This window comes from Coregonus clupeaformis, chromosome 20 (genome assembly GCF_020615455.1).
Source record: "Coregonus clupeaformis isolate EN_2021a chromosome 20, ASM2061545v1, whole genome shotgun sequence".
Lineage (NCBI taxonomy): Eukaryota > Metazoa > Chordata > Actinopteri > Salmoniformes > Salmonidae > Coregonus > Coregonus clupeaformis.
The window spans coordinates 47306213-47325629 of record NC_059211.1 but is presented as its reverse complement, the minus strand read 5'-3'; the positions used below and the strand labels follow the sequence as shown (position 1 = coordinate 47325629).

At 43.1% G+C, this 19417-nt stretch overlaps 1 protein-coding gene across 1 annotated transcript in view; it reads right to left on the bottom strand.

Moving 5' to 3' along the window:
* LOC121533550 (DNA-directed RNA polymerase, mitochondrial) overlaps positions 1-19070 on the bottom strand; it is a 106799-nt gene extending 87729 nt beyond the window's left edge. Inside the window, exons 1-4 of the mRNA XM_041839596.2 lie at positions 18887-19070; positions 18314-18412; positions 17262-18154; positions 17013-17146 (exon numbers count right to left, since the gene is read on the bottom strand). Coding sequence (XP_041695530.1) covers positions 17013-17146; positions 17262-18154; positions 18314-18412; positions 18887-19019 — 1259 coding nt within the window. The 5' untranslated portion in view covers positions 19020-19070. The remainder of the gene's footprint in view (positions 1-17012; positions 17147-17261; positions 18155-18313; positions 18413-18886) is intronic.
* Positions 19071-19417: the final 347 nt, after the last annotated feature.

Sequence of the window (19417 nt, the reverse complement as noted above, 5' to 3'; positions counted from 1 at the left end):
CCCTAGTGATTTCTGGCAATCATTGTGAAAGCATTCAGCTAAGAGTTATGTCTGGCTCAGCTACCTCCCTAATCCTTGGCTTCCCCTGGTTGGCTCTTCACAACCCACAAATTGATTGGACACGTCACACCATTCTCAGTTGGAGCACTAACTGCCATTCCGAGTGCCTGAGGTCAGCGGTTCCCCCACTAAGTGTAACCCAACTCCTCCCTCAGCTCCTCTTGATCTGTCATCTGTCCCCAAAGAATACCATGACTTAGCGGAGGTTTTCAGTAAGGACAAGGCTCTGTCTCTACCACCACATAGGCCTTATGATTGCCCTATTGAACTGCTTCCTGGTGCTCCCTTGCCCTCTAGTCGGTTATACAATCTGTCCCGACCGAAAAGAGAGGCAATGGAGCAGTACATTGGTGATTCTCTGGTCTCGGGCATAATCCGTCCCTCGTCGTCTCCTTTGGGTGCAGGTTTCTTTTTCGTGGAAAAGAAGGACAAGTCGTTACGCCCCTGTATCGATTTCAGGGGTTTAAACAACATAACTGTTAAAAACAAGTATCCCCTTCCACTCATCAACTCAGCTTTTGAACCTCTGCATGGCGCCACAGTGTTTTCCAAGCTCGACCTCAGGAATGCTTATCACCTTGTCCGAATCCGAAAGGGAGATGAGTGGAAAACCGCTTTCAACACTCCACTGGGACATTTTGAGTATTTGGTCATGCCCTTTGGGCTTTCAAATGCCCCTGCGGTTTTCCAAGCCATGGTGAACGATGTTCTTAGGGATTTTTTGAACCGTTTTGTCTTTGTATACCTGGATGATATTCTTGTTTTTTCCAAGTCACCCGAGGAGCATGAGTCACACGTCCGTCAAGTCCTTCAACGGCTCTTGGAGAACAAGCTGTACGTCAAAGCAGAGAAGTGTGAGTTCCACAAACAGTCTACATCGTTCCTTGGATTCATAATTGAGAGCGGGCAGGTGAAGGCGGACCCCGAGAAGATCCGGGCAGTGACGGAATGGCCCACACCCACCACCCGTAAGCAACTTCAACGATTTTTGGGCTTTGCTAACTTCTACCGTAGATTCATTAAGGGTTTTAGTAGAGTGGTGGCACCCCTTACAAGACTCACATCTCCTAAAGTCCCTTTTCGGTGGTCCCCTGAGGCGGAGCAGGCGGTAGGGGTTTTGAAGGAACTGTTTTCCACCTCCCCGTGTTGATACACCCCAATACCTCTCTGCAGTTTGTTGTGGAGGTGGACGCGTCGGACTCAGGTGTGGGAGCAGTCCTCTCCCAGCGCTCCCCCACTGACCAAAAGCTTCACCCCTGTGCTTTTTTCTCCAAGAAATTGTCACCCACAGAACGGAATTACGACGTTGGAAACCGGGAACTGCTGGCGGTCAAGCTTGCACTGGAAGAATGGCGGCACTGGCTGGATGGAGCTGAACTGCCGTTTGTGGTCTGGACTGACCACAAAAACTTGGCTTACATCCAAGCCACTAAGAGACTCAACTCACGCCAAGCCAGATGGGCCCTGTTTTTTAGTAGGTTTAACTTTATTCTTACATACAGACCGGGGTCAAGAAATGTTAAACCAGATGCTTTGTCCCGCCAGTTTGCTGACCCTTCGGAGACCAGCGAGCCTGAGGCAGTCCTGCCTTCCTCATGCGTCGTGGCGGCTGTTCAGTGGGAGATCGAGTCTCTTGTGAAGACTGCACTTGCCACGGACCCGGGACCGGGTGATGGACCTCCCAACCTACTCTTTGTTCCCGAGACGGTCCGGTCTCAGGTGTTGCAGTGGATTCACACCTCCCGTTTTGCTGGTCACCCTGGGATGAGACGCACGTTGACGCTGCTTAGGAGACATTTTTGGTGGCCTTCAATGGAAACTGACGTTCGGGCTTTTGTGGCAGCCTGTTCAACCTGTGCTCGGGGCAAAGCCTCCCATCAGTCCCCGTCGGGGCTGCTGCTACCCCTCCCAGTTCCCAGCCGTCCCTGGTCCCACATTGCCATGGATTTTGTCACCGGCCTACCCAAGTCTGAAGGTAATGATACTATACTTACCATTGTGGACAGATTCTCTAAATCTGTCCACTATATAGCATTACCAAAATTACCGTCTGCCAGTGAGACAGCGGACCTCCTAGTCCAACATGTATTCCGTCCCCATGGAATACCTGTGGACATCGTATCTGATAGAGGCCCACAGTTTACTTCCCGTGTTTGGAAGGTTTTCTGTTCTGCTTTGGGTGCTTCCGTTAGTCTGTCCTCAGGGTTTCATCCCCAGACCAACGGTCAAACAGAAAGAGCCAACCAAAACCTCGAAGCAACCCTTCGTTGTGTGGCTGCTCAACATCCATCATCCTGGGCCAAACATCTGCCCTGGATAGAGTACGCCCACAACTCCCTCACCGCCTCTGCCACCGGTCTTTCACCCTTCGAGGTTACCATGGGTTATCAACCCCCTCTGTTTCCTGCTCAGGAGAAGGAATTGGCTGTTCCTTCGGTTCAGGAGAACCTCCGCCGCTGCCAGAGAGTGTGGAGCGACGCTCGGGAAGCATTGCTTCGGACCACCGACAGGAACAAGACAACAGCGGATAGGAGCAGGACTCCCGCACCTGTGTTTCATCCTGGTCAAGAGGTTTGGCTGTCATCTAAGAACGTACCTCTTCGTACCAAATCACGCAAGCTGTCTCCTCGGTACCTGGGTCCGTTTGTGGTGGAGTCCATCATTAACCCCGCTGCGGTTCGTTTGAAGTTGCCTTCAGCCATGAAGATACACCCTACTTTCCACGTCTCCCAACTGAAACCTGTGTCCTCCAGCCTTTTGTGTCCGCCGGCTGATCCACCTCCACCTGTTCGCCTCATTGACGACCATCCGGCCTACACCGTCAGTAGGCTCCTGGACTCTCGGAGGCGGGGTAGGGGTCTCCAATACCTAGTCGATTGGGAAGGTTATGGACCAGAGGAGAGGTCTTGGGTCCCTAAGCGTTTTGTGTTGGATCCTCAGCTGATCACGGACTTCCATCACGACAACCCTGACAGGCCTGGTGGGTCGCCAGGTGGCGACCATTGAGGGGGGTACTGTTATGTGGGCAGCTTGTCTCTCCCTTTTCTGTTTCCCTTCCTCCTTGTTTTGTCCCCTCTTTTTCTGTTGTATCTGTATGTGTGTTTGTCCCCTTTATGTGGGTGTGTCTGGAGTGGATCAGGGGCGTGCTCAGGATCTGCCTCTCCTGTGCAGCTGCGGGTTGTTTCCAGTGATTCCTGCCTACGCAGCTGCATCCTATTCTCTCATCAACCTGCACTACTTATTCCTGGGCATGGCTCTCCACCGGCGCCAGATCGTTGTTCTTACCAGAGCGGTAACTTGGCTCACCAGTAAAGTTATTTTGTCTTTGTCTTCAGCCTGGCTCTCCACTCTCCTTAACCTGTCGTTTGTTTTGTCTTTAGTTTCGGACATATCTCCCAACCTGCCTGCCTTCCTGCCTGTCGGTCTGCCTGCCTGCCTGCCTGCCTGCCTGCCTCAGCCTCTCCTTCCTCCGGAGCCGACTAGCTCACTCTGTTCCTTTACTTCAGTTGTTTTTGGACTAAGACAATTTTAACTTTGATTAAATATTTTTGTTTCTTCCACTCCCTTTGTCGTGTTGTTTCTCTGAGTGCTGGGTTGAACCATAGCCTAACAGGGTGATTTTGACCGTTTCTTTCTACAAAAATAGGCTAAATGGATCCACCTCCTACACACTGTCACCCAACACGGATTATACAAATAACTAGAGTTAAACTGTTTTCTCTAGTATACATAGTCCTTCCTAGACTGACCAGTATATAGCCTTTTGTGTATTCCCTTGTTCTGCTGAGTTTTTGATAAATCGCCACAGTGAGCCCCTTGTGTGCATAAACTGTCTTTTACGCATGCATCTCTGATAGAATATCCCTTTATGCAGGTCCTTTGTACAGTATACATTCTTGTGCGTTATTGTTCATGTTGCCTCTATACACACGTGATAATGTTGTAGATTTGTTTTGTATATAGTTATTTACCTGTCATGTGACATTTACTTGTCCCCACCTCTATATCTAGAGACACGTCAGCTTCCGTCCACAAAGCTGCCTGAGAAGACTCTAGTAGTCGAAACGCATTGCAGTTGTGCATCCTGATGTACTATGCTGACTGCTCCTATATGTATTCTTTTGAAAATATATTATTTTAATAGTTCTCTAAAGTTTATTGCCACGTACTGGCCGCCTACTCATCTTCTTTCTTTAAACACCTAAGAAAGAAATTGAGAAAATATCCTACCAGAAACATAGAGACCCAGAAAACCTGAGCCTACGCTTTCACTATGGTGCAACACTAAAAAAGTACAGAAATACACTAAGAAAAAAAGAAGGAACAGCACATCAGAAATCATCTCAATGTAACTGAAGAATCAACTGAATCTAACCACTTCTGAAAAAATTGGAACGCACTAAACAAACAACAAATTGAAGAGTTATCTATCCAAAACGTAGATGTATGGATAAACCACTTCTCAAATGTTTTGGCTCTATAATAAAGAACAAAAACATACTTGATCAATTACAAATCTTAGAATCAGCTATTAAAGACTACCAGAGCCCACTGGATTCTCCAATTACATTGAACGAACTACAGGACAAAATACAAATATTCCAACCCAAAAAGGCCTATGGTGTTGACGGTACCCTAAATGAAATGATAAAATATACAGACCACAAATTTCAATTGGCTATACTTAAACTCTTTAACGTCATCCTCAGCTCTGGCATCTCCCCCAATATTTAGAACCAAGGACTGATCACCCCAATCCACAAAAGTGGAGACAAATTTGACATGACATTACATTTACATAATTTAGCAGACGCTCTTATCCAGAGCGACTTACAAATTGGTGCATTCAACTTATGATAGCCAGTGGGACAACCACCTGACCCCAATAACTACCGAGGGATCTGCATCAACAGCAACCTCTGGAAAGTCCTCTGCATTATCATTAACAGCAGACTCCTACATTTCCTCAGTGAAAACAATGTCCTGGGCAAATGTCAAATTGGATTTTTACCAAATGACCGTATGACAGATCACATACTCACCCCGCACAACCTAACTGACAAACAAACAAACCAAAATAAAAGTAAAGTCTTCTCATGCTTTGTTGATTTCCCAAAAAAAGCTTTCGACTCAATTTGGCATAAGGGTCTGCTATATAAATTGATGGAAAGCGTTGTTGGGGGTGTAGTGGCTTCCTTTCCTCTTTACCATAGCCACTGCCCTAGCCTGAAGCGGGGTTGTTTCGGACGCATACAGTCCACACTCAACGTTTCCAAACGGCCAAACATTCAATGAGATCCAGGGATATAGTGCAACAAAAAATGTTTATTCTTCTTATCTAACAAAAAGGTATTCTCCAATCAACTTAAAGCAGAGATTACTTGAAATGCAAATACATAATATAATATGACCTGTCTGTCTGTATTTCTGTATGTCTATATGGTCAAAAAACTATACCGCTCCCGCATCTAGCAAGGACTCCTCCCCCCGAAGGCCCAACTTCCTGCCTTTATACTAACACAATTAACACAGTACAATGAATGGGCAAGAGGGGGGGCCAAAAACTGAGTTACACTAATAACAAATGAATATATCTCAATCCAGTAAATAAATCATAAAGGTACGTACCTAATATTTCATCATATACATTAATATTTAATATATTTACACAAATGTACATGGAGCTCAGTATGTTCAGTCTTTTATACAAAATATGCCCAAATCGGCTCTAACAGGGGGAAAAACATATGACATTATAAAATCCATGTACATAAACAACAAGTGTGCAGTTAACATTGACAAGAAACACACAGATTTATTTCCACAGGGCCGTGGGGTGAGACAGGAATGCAGCTTGAGCCCCACACTCTTCAACATATACAGTATGTCAACGAATTGGCAAGGTCACTAGAACAGTCTGCCTCACCTGGCCTCACCCTACTAGACTCAAGTCAAATGTCTACTGTTTGCTGATGATCTGGTGCTTCGGCACAGATTCTGTCAGACCTGGGCCCTGACAGTGAATCTCAGTAAGACAAAAATAATGGTGTTCCAAAAATGGTCCAGTTGCCAGGACCACAAATACAAATTTCATCTAGACACTATCGCACTACAGCAGACAAAAAAACTTTACATATCTCGGCCTAAACATCAGCACCACAGGTAACTTCCACAAAGCTGTGAACAATCTGAGATACAAGGCATTCAACATCCCAATTAGAATCTGGCTAAAAATACTTGAATCAGTTATAGAACCCAATGCCTTTATGGTTGTGAGGTCTGGGGTCCGCTCACCAACCAAGAATTCACATAAATGGGACAAACACCAAATTGAGACTCAGCAAGCAGAATTCAGCAAAAACGTCCTCCGTGTACAACGTAAAACAACAAATAATGCATGTAGAGCAGAAATAGGACGATACCCACTAATTATAAAAATCCAGAAAAGAGCTGTTAAATTCTAAAACTATCTAAAAGGAAGCGATTCCCAAACCTTCCATAACAAAGCCATCACCTACAGAGCAGGGTTTTCATTAGCCGGTAATTGCCGGCTTTCTACAATAATTAAAAGCAGATAAATACAATTGTAGTGGGCCAAATTCTCCAGGAAAGGCTGTCTATCATAGCCTATACCCCGAATTCGCACTGCAGCACTATTATCTCACTCCTTGCACGCAAGTGCACCTGCTGCTGAGGAGAGAGAGAGCGAGAGAGAGAGAGGAGCCTTGGCCTAGGCTAGCGTTGATTGCGAAGATGGAGGCCTTTTTCATTGAAGTAAAACAAAGGTTTGAGGAAAAAGAGTATGCCTATAGTGAAAAGTCTACAGGGGGAATTTAATATACGTTTTAATATTGTAGTGGACTAAGATGAGAAGAACGTTGGCGCGGCCAAATGTAGGCTACTGTGCAACTCGCTATTCAGGTAGGATGCAATTTTGGAACAAACATTTTGGAATGTATTTATAATAATTTATTTTATCATTATTATTATTATTGTATATCATTGTTATAATTGTAAGCCTATTTATTACATCAAAACCAGTTCTTTAAATGTGCAAAACTTGTTTTGTTGAATTCTGTTGAGGCATTTTCATTGGCTAAATTAAGTTTGATCTGTCTTTTTAATTGTGTGCTCCATATTTTAGTTTAAGATGGGCTATAAGTACAGTAGGTCTGTTGTAAAATAAATAACATTAACCTATTACTAACATTTGTTGGGTACGGTAGGCACTAGCCTTTATTGGTAATTGCTGCAATATAGCCTGCTCAAAACCTTTGTGTTTTGTTTCATTCTGTTGAGCCATTTTCTTTGGCCAAATTAAGTTCCAACTGTAATGCTGTGTTTGATACAATATAATAGCCTGCTCGTATTTTCCCAATAAACAATGGCTTGACTTACTTTTGAAATACCCTAATGAAGTTCAGAAAATGCTGTGAAGGTTTGGTGTGGCTATTATTAAACTTTACCTACTGCAGGCCTATTACATTTACATTTTAGTCATTTAGCAGACGCTCTTATCCAGAGTGACTTACAGTTAGTGAGTGCATACATTATAATTTTTTTTATACTGGCTCCCCGTGGGAAACGAACCCACAACCCTGGCGTTGCAAACGCCATGCTCTACCAACTGAGCTACATCCCTGCCGGCCATTCCCTCCCCTACCCTGGACGACGCTGGGCCAATTGCGCGCCGCCCCATGGGTCTCCCGGTTGCGGCCGGCTACGACAGAGCCTGGATTCGAACCAGGATCTCTAGTGGCACAGCTACCACTGCGATGCAGTGCCTTAGACCACTGCGCCACTCAGGAAACCAATGATATGCGGGCAGTGCGCACCAGCGCTCCAACGGACTCCGCCTGTTCTTGAGGTGAGGAAGAATGTTTTAGGTCTACCAGAGTTACTATAATATAACAATATAATGCTTATGTATATACAAAAAATTCTGATAGAAATTTCTGTACGTCTATATCTGTATATCAGGCACAGTAGCCATCTGACATAAAGAAATGTATGTCGGTGTCGTAGCTTGCCGCTGGGATATCTCTATCCCCTTGGGCTAGGCCTAAGTTTATCTTAGAGATATCCCAGCGGCAAGCTAGGACACCTACTGCCGGTGATTATATATATATATATATATATATATATATATATATACATACAGTGAGCTCCATAATTCATTGGACAGTGACAATTTTTTTGTTATTTTGGTTCTGTACTCTAGCACTTTGAGTTTGAAAGGATACAATGACAATGAGGGTGAAGTGCAGACTGTCAGCTTTAATTTGAGGGTATATTCATACATATCGGATGAACCGTTTAGAAATTATAGAAGCTTTTGTACATGGTCCCCCCCTTTTTCGGGCATCAAAAAACATTGGACAGTTTAACATAATGTAGAATAAAGTAATCATTGTTAATATTTGGTCGCATATCCTTTGCATGCAATGACTGCTTGAAGTCTGCGATGCATTGACATCACCAGACGCTGGGTATCTTCCCTGGTGATGCTCTGCCAGGCCTGTACTGCAACCATCTTCAGTTCCTGCTTATTTTGGGGACTTATTGCCTTCAGTCTCCTCTTCAGCATGTAAAATGCATGTTCAATTGGATTCAGATCCGGTGATTGACTCGGCCAGTCAAGGATTTTCCAAAACCCCATCAAAAACCCCTTTGTTGCTCTAGCAGTATGTTTAGGGTCATTGTCTTGTTGCATGATGAAGTGCCGTCCAATGAGTTTGGAGGCATTTGGTTTTATCTGAGCAGATAAAATATTTCTATAGACTTCAGAATTCATTGTTCTACTTCTGTCTGCAGTCACATCATCGATGAAGACAAGTGAGCCTGTTCCACTGGCAGCCATACAGGCCCAAGCCATAACACCCCCTCCACCATGTTTCACGGATGAGGTGGTATGCTTTGGATCATGGGCATTTCTTTTTTTCTCCACACTTTCCTCTTTCCATCACTCTGGTACATGTTAATCTTTGTCTCATCTGTCCACAATACTTTTTTCCAGAACTCTTGGGGCTCTTTTAGGTGCTTTTTAGCAAACTGTAATCTCGCCTTTCTGTTCTTCAGGCTTATCAGTGGTTTGCATCTTGTAGTGTACCCTCTGTAGTCCTGCTGGTGTAGTCTTCTACGTATGGTAGACTTTGACACATCTACACCTGCATCCAAGAGAGTGTTTTTGATCTGTTGGGCTGTTGTCAGGGGTTTTTCTTCACCATAGAGCGTAAACTCCGGTCATCCACTACAGTGGTCTTCCTCGGTCTACCGGGTCTTTTGACATAATTGAGTTCACCGGTTGTTTTTTTTCTTGTTAATGATGAACCAAACTGTTGACTTGGGCATGGCCAGGGTTTTTGCAATGTTCCTGATTGATTGATTTTCATTTCTGAGCCTTATGACGGCCAGCTTCATTTGCATCGACACTGCTGTCTTCCTCATGTTGTCACATCCCAACAACAACCTCCAAAGGCAATAGCAAAGTCTAGAATCAATACTATTCATCAACAGCTCTCCTGCATTCACTAACGACACAAATGAATACACCTGCCTAACGACACACATCTGTGAAGCCAATTTAACAAATACTTGTAGTACCTTAAAATGGGGGGACCATGTATAAAAGGTGCTATCATTTCTAAACAGTTCATCCGATATATATGAAAATACCCTCAAATTAAAGCTGACAGTCTGCACTTCACCCTCATTGTCATTGTATCCTTTCAAACTCAAAGTGCTAGACTACAGAACCAAAATAACAAAAAAATTGTCACTGTCCAATGAATTATGGAGCTCACTGTATATAAATATTATATATATATATATAAATATTATATATATATATATATAAATATTATATATATATATATATATATATATATATATATATATATATATATATATATATATATATATATATATATATATATATATATATACACACACACACACACACACTACCGTTCAAAAGTTTGGGGTCACTTAGAAATGTCCTTGTTTTCCATGAAAACATACATGAAATGAGTTGGAATAGGAAATATAGCAAAATGCATAGGAAATGTAGTCATTGACAAGGTTAGAAATAATGATTTTTTATTGAAATAATAATTGTGCCCATCGAACTTTGCTTTCGTCAAAGAATCCTCCATTTGCAGCAATTACAGCCTTGCAGACCTTTGGCATTCTAGTTGTCAATTTGTTGAGGTAATCTGAAGAGATTTCACCCCATGCTTCCTGAAGCACCTCCCACAAATTGGATTGGCTTGATGGGCACTTCTTACGTACCATACGGTCAAGCTGCTCCCACAACAGCTCAATAGGGTTGAGATCCGGTGACTGTGCTGGCCACTCCATTATAGACAGAATACCAGCTGACTGCTTCTTCCCTAAATAGTTATTGCATAGTTTGGAGAGGTGCTTTGGGTCAGGCCCAGGTCGCAGTTGTAAATGAGAACTTGTTCTCAACTGGCTTACCTGGTTAAATAAAGGTGAAATAAAAATAAAATAAAATTGTCCTGTTGTAGGAAGAAATTGGCTCCAATCAAGCGCCGTCCACAGGGTATGGCATGGCGTTGCAAAATGGAGTTATAGCCTTCCTTTTACCCTGTATAAATCTCCCACTTTACCACCACCAAAGCATCCCCAGACCATCACATTGCCTCCACCATGCTTGACAGATGGCATCAAGCACCCCTCCAGCATCTTTTCATTTGGTCTGCGTCTCACAAATGTTCTTCTTTGTGGTCCGAACACCTCAAACTTCGATTCGTCTGTCCATAACACTTTTTTCCAATCTTCCTCTGTCCAGTGTCTGTGTTCTTTTGTCCATCTTAATCTTTTCTTTTTATTGGCCAGTCTGAGATATGGCATTTTCTTTGCAACTTTGCCTAGAAGGTCAGCATCCCGGAGTCGCCTCTTCACTGTTGACGTTGAGACTGGTGTTTTGCAGGTACTATTTAATGAAGCTGCCAGTTGAGGACCTGTGAGGTGTCCGTTTCTCAAACTAGACACTCTAATGTATTTGTCGTCTTGCTCAGTTGTGCACCGGGGCCTCCCACTCCTCTTTCTATTCTGGTTAGAGCCAGTTTGTGCTGTTCTGTGAAGGGAGTAGTACACAGCATTGTACGAGATCTTCAGTTTCTTGGCAATTTCTCGCATGGAATAGCCTTCATTTCTCAGAACAAGAATAGACTGACGAGTTTCAGAAGAAAGTTATTTGTTTCTGGCCATTTTGAGCCTGTAATCGAACCCACAATTGCTGATGCTCCAGATACTTAACTAGTCTCAAGAAGGCCAGTTTTATTGCTTCTTTACAGTTTTCAGCTGTACTACCATAATTGCATAATGGTTTCTAATGATCAATTAGCCTTTTAAAATGATAAACTTGGATTAGCAAACACAATGTGCCATTGGAACACAGGACTGATGGTTGCTGATAATGGGCCTCTGTACGCCTATGTAGATATTCCATTATAAATCAGCCGTTTCCAGCTACAACAACCATTTACAACATTAACAATGTCTACACTGTATTTCTGATCAATTTGATGTTATTTAAAAAAATGGACAAAAAATGGCTTTTCTTTCAAAAACAAGGACATTTCTAAGTGACCCCAAACTTTAGAACGGTAGTGTATATATACACACTACCAGTCAAAAGTTTGGACACCTACTCATTCAAGGGTTTTTCTTTATTTTTACTATTTTGTTACATTGTAGAATAATAGTGAAGACATCAAAACTATGATATAACACATATGGAATCATGTAGTAACCAAATAAGTGTTAAATCAAAATATAGTTTTTATTTGAGATTCTTCAAATAGCCTCCCTTTGACAGCTTTGCACATGCTTGGCATTCTCTCAACCAGCTTCATGACATAGTCACCTGGCATGCATTTCAATTAACAGGTTCTTACAAGTTAATTTGTGGAATTTATTTCCTTCTTAATGCGTTTCAGCCAATCAGTTGTGTTGTGACAAGGTAGGGGGTTATACAGAAGATAGCCCTATTTGGTAAAAGACCAAGTCCATATTATGGCAAGAACAGCTCAAATAAGCAAAGAGAAACAACAGTCCATTATTACTTTAAGACATGAAGGTCAGTCAATTCGGAAAATTTCTAGAATTTTGAACGTTTCTTCAAGTGCAGTCGCAAAAAGCATCAAGCGCTATGAAACTAGCTCACATGAGGACCGCCACAATTATGGAAGACCCACAGTTACCTCTACTGCAGAGGATAAGTTAATTAGAGTTACCAGCCTCAGAATTGCAGCCAAAATAAATAAGTGGAAGCAAGTCCCCACAGCAATGTTCCAATAAAGTTCAAGTAACAGACACATCTCAACATCAACTGTTCAGAGGAGACTGTGTGAATCAGGCCTTGATGGTCAAATTGCTGCAAAGAAACCACTCCTAAAGGACACCAATAAGAAGAAGAGACTGCTTGGGCCAAGAAACACGAGCAATGGACATTAGACCGGTGGAAATGTGTCCTTTGGTCTGGAGTCCAAATTTGAGATTTTTGGTTCCAACTGCAGTGGCTTTGTGAGATGCGGTGTGGGTGAATGGATGATCTCCGCATATGTATTTCCCACCATAAAGCATGGGGAAGGTGGTGTTATGGTGTGGGGGTGCTTTGCTGGTGACAGTGATTTATTTAGAATTCAAGGCACACTTAACCAGCATGGCTACCACAGCATTCTGCAGCGATACACCATCCCATCTGGTTTGGGCTTAGTGGGACTATCATTTGTTTTTCAACAGGACAATGACCCAAAACACCTCCAGGCTGTGTAAGGGCTATTTTACCAAGAAGAAGAGTGATGGAGTGCTGCATCAGATGACCTGGCCCCCACAATCCCCCGACCTCAACCCAATTGAGATGGTTTGGGATGAGTCGGAAGGCAGAGTGAAGGAAAAGCAGCCAACAAGTGCTCAGCATATGTGGGAACTCCTTCAAGACTGTTGGAAAAGCATTCCAGGTGAAGCTGGTTGAGAGAATGCCAAGAGTGCGCAAAGCTGTCATCAAGGCAAAGGGTGGCTATTTGAAGAATCTCAAATATAAAATATATTTTGATTTGTTTAAAACTTTTCTGGTTACTACATGATTCCATGTGTTATTTCATAGTTTTGATGTCTTCACTATTATTAAACAACGTAAAAATAGGAAAAATAAAGAAAAACCCTGGAATGAGTAGGTGTGTCCAAACTATTGACTGGTACTGTATATATTTATATATTAATGTCATACAGTGGACGACTAAGCCTATAGGCCTATGCATGCAATGCCTTGATTCATTTAGTGCTCAAATCTCTGACAGCTGAACCGTGATGTGGACAAATATTGTTTTAGGAAACACTGCTACAGAGAGATGAACCTAGAGAAGAGTCCCCTCAGCAAGCTGGTCCAGGACAACAAAAAGAGATAACAAAAAGATAATTACTTGACACAATGGAAAGAATTAGCCATAAAACAGTGCAAAATGGAATGCTATTTGGCCCTAAACAGAGGGCATACAATGGCAGAATACCTGACCAATGACTGACCCAAAATGAAGGAAAGCTTTGACTATGTACAGACTCAATGAGTATAGCCTTGCTATTGAGAGGCCGCCGTACAGGCTATGTGCACACTGCCCACAAAAGTAGGTGGAAACTGAGCTGCACTTCCTAACCTGCCAAATGTGTGCCCATATTAGAGACACATATTTCCCTCAGATCATACAGGCCCACAAATAATTAAAAAACAAATCAAATGTTGATAAAATCCCATATCTATTAGGTGAAATACCACAGTGTGCCATCACAACAGAAAGATTTGTGACCTATTGCCACAAGAAAAGGGCAACCAGTGGGGGAAAAAAAACAATTTAGAGGGGGAGCAAGCTTAATTGAGCAAGCTGAAGATTGACTTTAGTTCTGTAGGAATGAGATGTGCTTTTAAAGGATGCTAGTCACTAGGCACAGTGCCGCTGTGGACAATGGCAACCATATCAGGGCAGGAGAGAGAGGAAGAGAGAGGGGGAACTGGAGACGAACGGGGGAAGTGGAGGAAGAACAGAGTGTGCGGAAAAATATGTACTGGCTGGGCTGAAGAGTTAGCAAGAGAGCACCACCGCAGAACAACAATGTCATTGGTATCACCTTACAGTGATCGATGGACCAACCAGCTGCCCCTCTCCACCCCTACTGCACTGCAACCTGCTTTGTCATTGGGCCACACCGCATAGGGTGACATCCTCAGGGGGGACAGTAGAGTAGGGAGGGATAGCTGGAGACAAGATCTGCAGTCCAACACAACTAGAAAGAAAATCTGATCGGTGTTATTAGAAATACTAATACCTTTATACCAGCCAGTTTCTGTGCAGATGTTGTTTTTTTTAATTACATTTTTAATCAATTAGCCTAACGTTCTAGTCAACAAATTGACAACAACAAATTGTCTTTCACAAATCTTCCAAACAATCTGTGTCATTTCCTTGTCCAATAAGCACAATCAAATTACTGACAGCAGGTTGTTAAGAAACCAAAAACATACAGTATCAATCACAATCCATTTGGCCTGACTGAAATCCATTTGGCTCCTGCCTCTGTATAGTCAGCCAGCAGATTGGCCTAGCCTACATCAGAGACATTCATTATGATATATCTAGTACTGGGAGAGCTAGAGGTGAACAGTGTGGCGATGCTTTATGTGTGCCTCCATGCTAAATGTAATGTAATAAATCTATGTGTGGAGGCAGCATGCAGTCACTGACACCACCACTGGCCTAAACTCAATTAATAACACTCATCAATGGTGATTTCTCACCCAGGATGCCCTACTTACTTAACACCATTCATTCTGCTGTGAGACTGTGTCCTTGATGAGAAAAGGCTGGCTGGATGGATGGATTGAGTCATCTGGGTGAGACAGTAACTGTAACCTTTATCGACACCTGATACACATCAATTAGCTTCTCTATAGCTACAGTATTTACAACTTCCCAAGCTTTCGTTCTGTTGGCCAAGAGTCGAGACAATTGAAAACAACATAGCAGGAGCATAGAAAGATACACTACATGACCAAAAGACAGCTGCTCGTCGAACATCTCATTCCAAAATCTTGGGCATCAATATGGAGTTGGTCCCCCCTTTGCTGCTATAACAGCCTCCACTCTTCTGGGAAGGTTTTCTACTAGATGTTGGAACATTGCTGCGGGGACTTGCTTCCATTCAGCCACAAGAGCATTAGTGAGGTCGGGCACTGATGATGGGCGATTAGGCCTGGCTCGCAGTTGTCGTTACAATTCATCCCAAAGATGTTCGATGTGGTTGAGGTCAGGGCTCTGTGCAGGCCATTCAAGTTATTCCACACCGATCTCGACAAACCATTTCTCTATGGACCTCGCTTTGTGCAAGAGGGCATTGTCATTCTGAAATAGGAAAGGGCCATCCCCACTGTTGCCACAAAGTTGGAAGCACAGAATCGTCTAGAATGTCATTGTATGCTGTAGCGTTAAGATTACCCTTCACTGGAACTAACGGGCCTAGCCCGAACCATGAAAAACAGCCTCAGACCATTATTCCTCCTCCACCAAACTTTACAGTTGGCACTATGCATTTGGGCAGGTAGCATTCTCCTGGCATCCGCCAAACCCAGATTCGTCCGTCGGACTGCCAGATGGTGAAGCGTGATTCATCATGCCAGAGAACACGTTTCCACTGCTCCAGAGTCCAATGGCGGCGAGCTTTACACCACTCCAGCCGATGCTTGGCATTGCGCATGTTGATCTTAGGCTTGTGTGCGGCTGCTCTTCCATGGAAACCCATTTCATGAAGCTCCCGACGAACAGTTATTGTGCTGACGTTGCTTCCAGAGACAGTTTGGAACTCGTTAGTGAGTGTTGCAACCAAGGAGAGTTGATTTTAACGCGCTATGCGCTTCAGCACTCGGCAGTCCCATTCTGTGAGCTTGTGTGGCCTACCACTTCGCGGCTGAGCCGTTGTTGCTCCTAGACGTTTCCACTTCACAATAACAGCCCTTACAGTTGACCGGGGCAGCTCTAGCTGGGAAAAAAATTGACGAACTGACTTGTTGGAAAGGTGGCATCCTATGACTGTGCCACGTTGAAAGTCACTGAGCTCTTCAGTAAGGCCATTCTACTGCCAATGTTTGTCTATGGAGATTGCATGGCTGCATGCTCGATTTTATACACCTGTCAGCAAAGGGTGTGGCTGAAATAGCCGAATCCACAAATTTTAAGGGGTGTCCACATACCTTTGTATATATAGTGTATGTCAGGAGGATAAATTGATCATTGATAAAACAACATAGCGCACGCAGGATGTTACACATAATAACCAGTCCACTTGAAAACAGTTTCCTCCACTGGGTTGATGTGGAGACCACAATAGGCCCCATTGTGATGGAGGAGAGCAGGAAATTAGGGGTCAGGGTCTCATATTTAAACAGTCTTGAAAAAGAAACTAGCTGCTCACTGTCTAATTTTCAGAATATTTCATCAGGCTTTTGTGAATCCCAGTATGTCTAGACATAATAATAATAATAATAATAATATATGCCATTTAGCATATGTTTTTAACCAAAGTGAATTAAAGTAATGAATGCATGCATACATTTTTGTTGTTAACACTGTATAACAGAAGAGGCTAGAATAAAGAGAAACATGAACCGCAAAGCTAATAGGAGAGTCTGACATCATCTAGTGGCAAACTCAGGCAACGCATGCACTGGCCACCTAGTAATAATCTACTACAAATAAGACTACAAATAATGATCTTACACATTCTAAGCCTACTTTCCAATGCAGTCTTGAAGGTCTAGGCATTGTTTTGTTTTATGTTGTATAGCAAATACTATTATCTTTATCTAAGATCAAGAGGCTCAGAGTTACAGTAATGAGTTAAGTTCTGCAAATGGCTATATCTGTGTGTTAGCCTACCTGTTGATGACACGTGGAGAACAGTTAGGGGTTCGGCCCATACACTCCAGAGCAGCACAGTAGGAGCTGAGGTTAGGCTTCAGACCAGCCTCTTCTACCAGAATGAACATACGGCCAATCTGGTTTAAAGAGCCCTGGAATACAACAAGGAGAGACACACTATCTTATATTCCACATGGGGAGGCCCTGCATAATTAAAGTCTCTAAAATATACCACATGCCATAGAAATACAGGTGAGCAGCACTTACCTTCTTGGCCCAGACCCTCATCATGATGTTGTAGAGTCCTATGTTGAGCAGGTTGCGCCGGCTGACCATACGGTGGTGGCTGAGCAGAAAATGGTGGGCTCGGTCGATGTCCCCACAGAACACACAGGCCTCCAGGTAACAGCGGACACTACGGTGGACATCCCCGTACACTCTGGCCTCGCTGTTATCCTGCACGTGCTCAGGGCTGGCCGACACAGCCCACTGGTTCAGCTTCCTCTCCAGCTCTTCCACCTCTGCCAGCTCCCGGGCCTTGGCCTCAGCCTTTCTCTCCAGCTCCTCCAGCTCAGCCAGCTCCTTGGTCCTGGCCTTGGCTTCTGACAACTCAGGAGCCGGCTCCTTCGAGGCTTTCCCCTTCCCTTTGGCTTTTCTAAGAGGCACAGTAGCAGCAGCAACCGGTGCAGCTGCCATAGTGTGCTCTTGGTTTGCAGCTGCCATGGTGTGCTCTTGGTTTTTCAGAGTTTTGCTCTTTTTAGCAGTTGATACAGTCTTTATTCCTGCTTTTGTCGATATGGTTTTATGTGAGGTACCTGGTAGCATCAGTTTGCCTTTGCTGCTTTTCACAGGTTTATCCTCTATGCCTAGCTGCTGCTTCAGTTTCTTTGTTTTAGTCTTCTTCTCCTGGCTTAGTTTCTCCATCCAGCGGGATTTGGAGGCTGAGGCATCTTTTCCCCCTCCTTTACCAGTCTGTCCCCCTCCCTTACTAATAGTCTGTCCCGCCTTGGACACCTCTGTTCTCTCCCCAGACACATTATTGGGACTGTTCCCTGAAGAAGCCCCAGTCCCTGACTTAGAAGCTTTGACAAATTGCACCTTTACATGTTGGACATCTACAATGATGTCAGATTGGAGTTGCTGGATCCTGGTTTCAAGCACTGCAAAGAGGAAGGGGAGAGAGAAAATAGTAAAATAATCCGATAGAAAATCAACATAAGGATTTGAGGTATCTCATGCATGCTAAGAACACCATTTAAAATGTAAAGCCATTGACCATTTCCAAACCTAGAAAAGCAAGTAGGCCTATGAATACGCACCATCCAGCAGCTGAGATTGTTCCCATACTCGTTTTTTCCTATCTTCTTTCTTTGGAATCAGAGCTGAGAAATGTCTTCGTTGTGATGTCCATGGTGGCTCTGCAAGAAGTAGGTATTGTCAGCTTTTCTTTGACAAAAACTGGCACTGATCAGATGCCAATTCGTGTTGAGGTTTAGAAATACGATTGAGCAAATATTGCATTTACGTTGTCAGGCAACGACCTGCAAGTTCATAATATGCAAGTTCATAAAATGACATGATAACTTAATATAGTTAGGTAAGCTGTAAATACAGTAATTTACCTCATTAACATATATCTCTGCGTTTACAAACTTGGCTTTAAAATCTCTACAGGATGAGAATTGAGGATGGGTATGTAATGGCTGGTCAACTACAGCTGGTAAATCAATTTATATATTATAATCCATTACTAGTAGATAGCTATCGAGAGATACCAAATATTGCAAGGATATTATAACTAGTCATGAGAGTTCCAGCACAGCACTGTCTCGTGGTGCACCCGTCCCCTTGGCTTGACATACAGTAAGTAGCTAGATAGCGAGGAAACATACCTGATATTTGCCTTTCAACGTTATTCTGGATTGTAAGGCAATGGTCAACATTTGACACACGACGAACACTTCTTTCCAACAGTATGCGACCACTCAGACACTTTGGAAAGGTACAGAGTCTCAAAAGTGACATGTTGACATAATAACCGCATTACTTTTTACCACACTAGGCTGCCATTTTGAATTACACCAGCTAATCGAACACAATGGATCTGAGTACAGGCATGGATAGAAGACCACCGAAAAATTTAGCTGTGTTTGTTTTGAAAGAAGAAGGAACGTTTTTTTCTGCAATGGAGTGTAGATTGTTACCAATTAAACAAATAAACAACGAATCATAAATATGCAATTTGTGGAATTTATGTGCAAAATGTATGTTGTTTTACCTTTATTCTCAATTAATAATAATTGTTATGTTTGTTCAAATTGATATTTTATTGTATTATTCAGGAATATCTGATAAATTATAGAAATTATGACCTCAGCTGAAAAACATAAAGGACAATGAGTTTCAAACATGTGTATGACCTA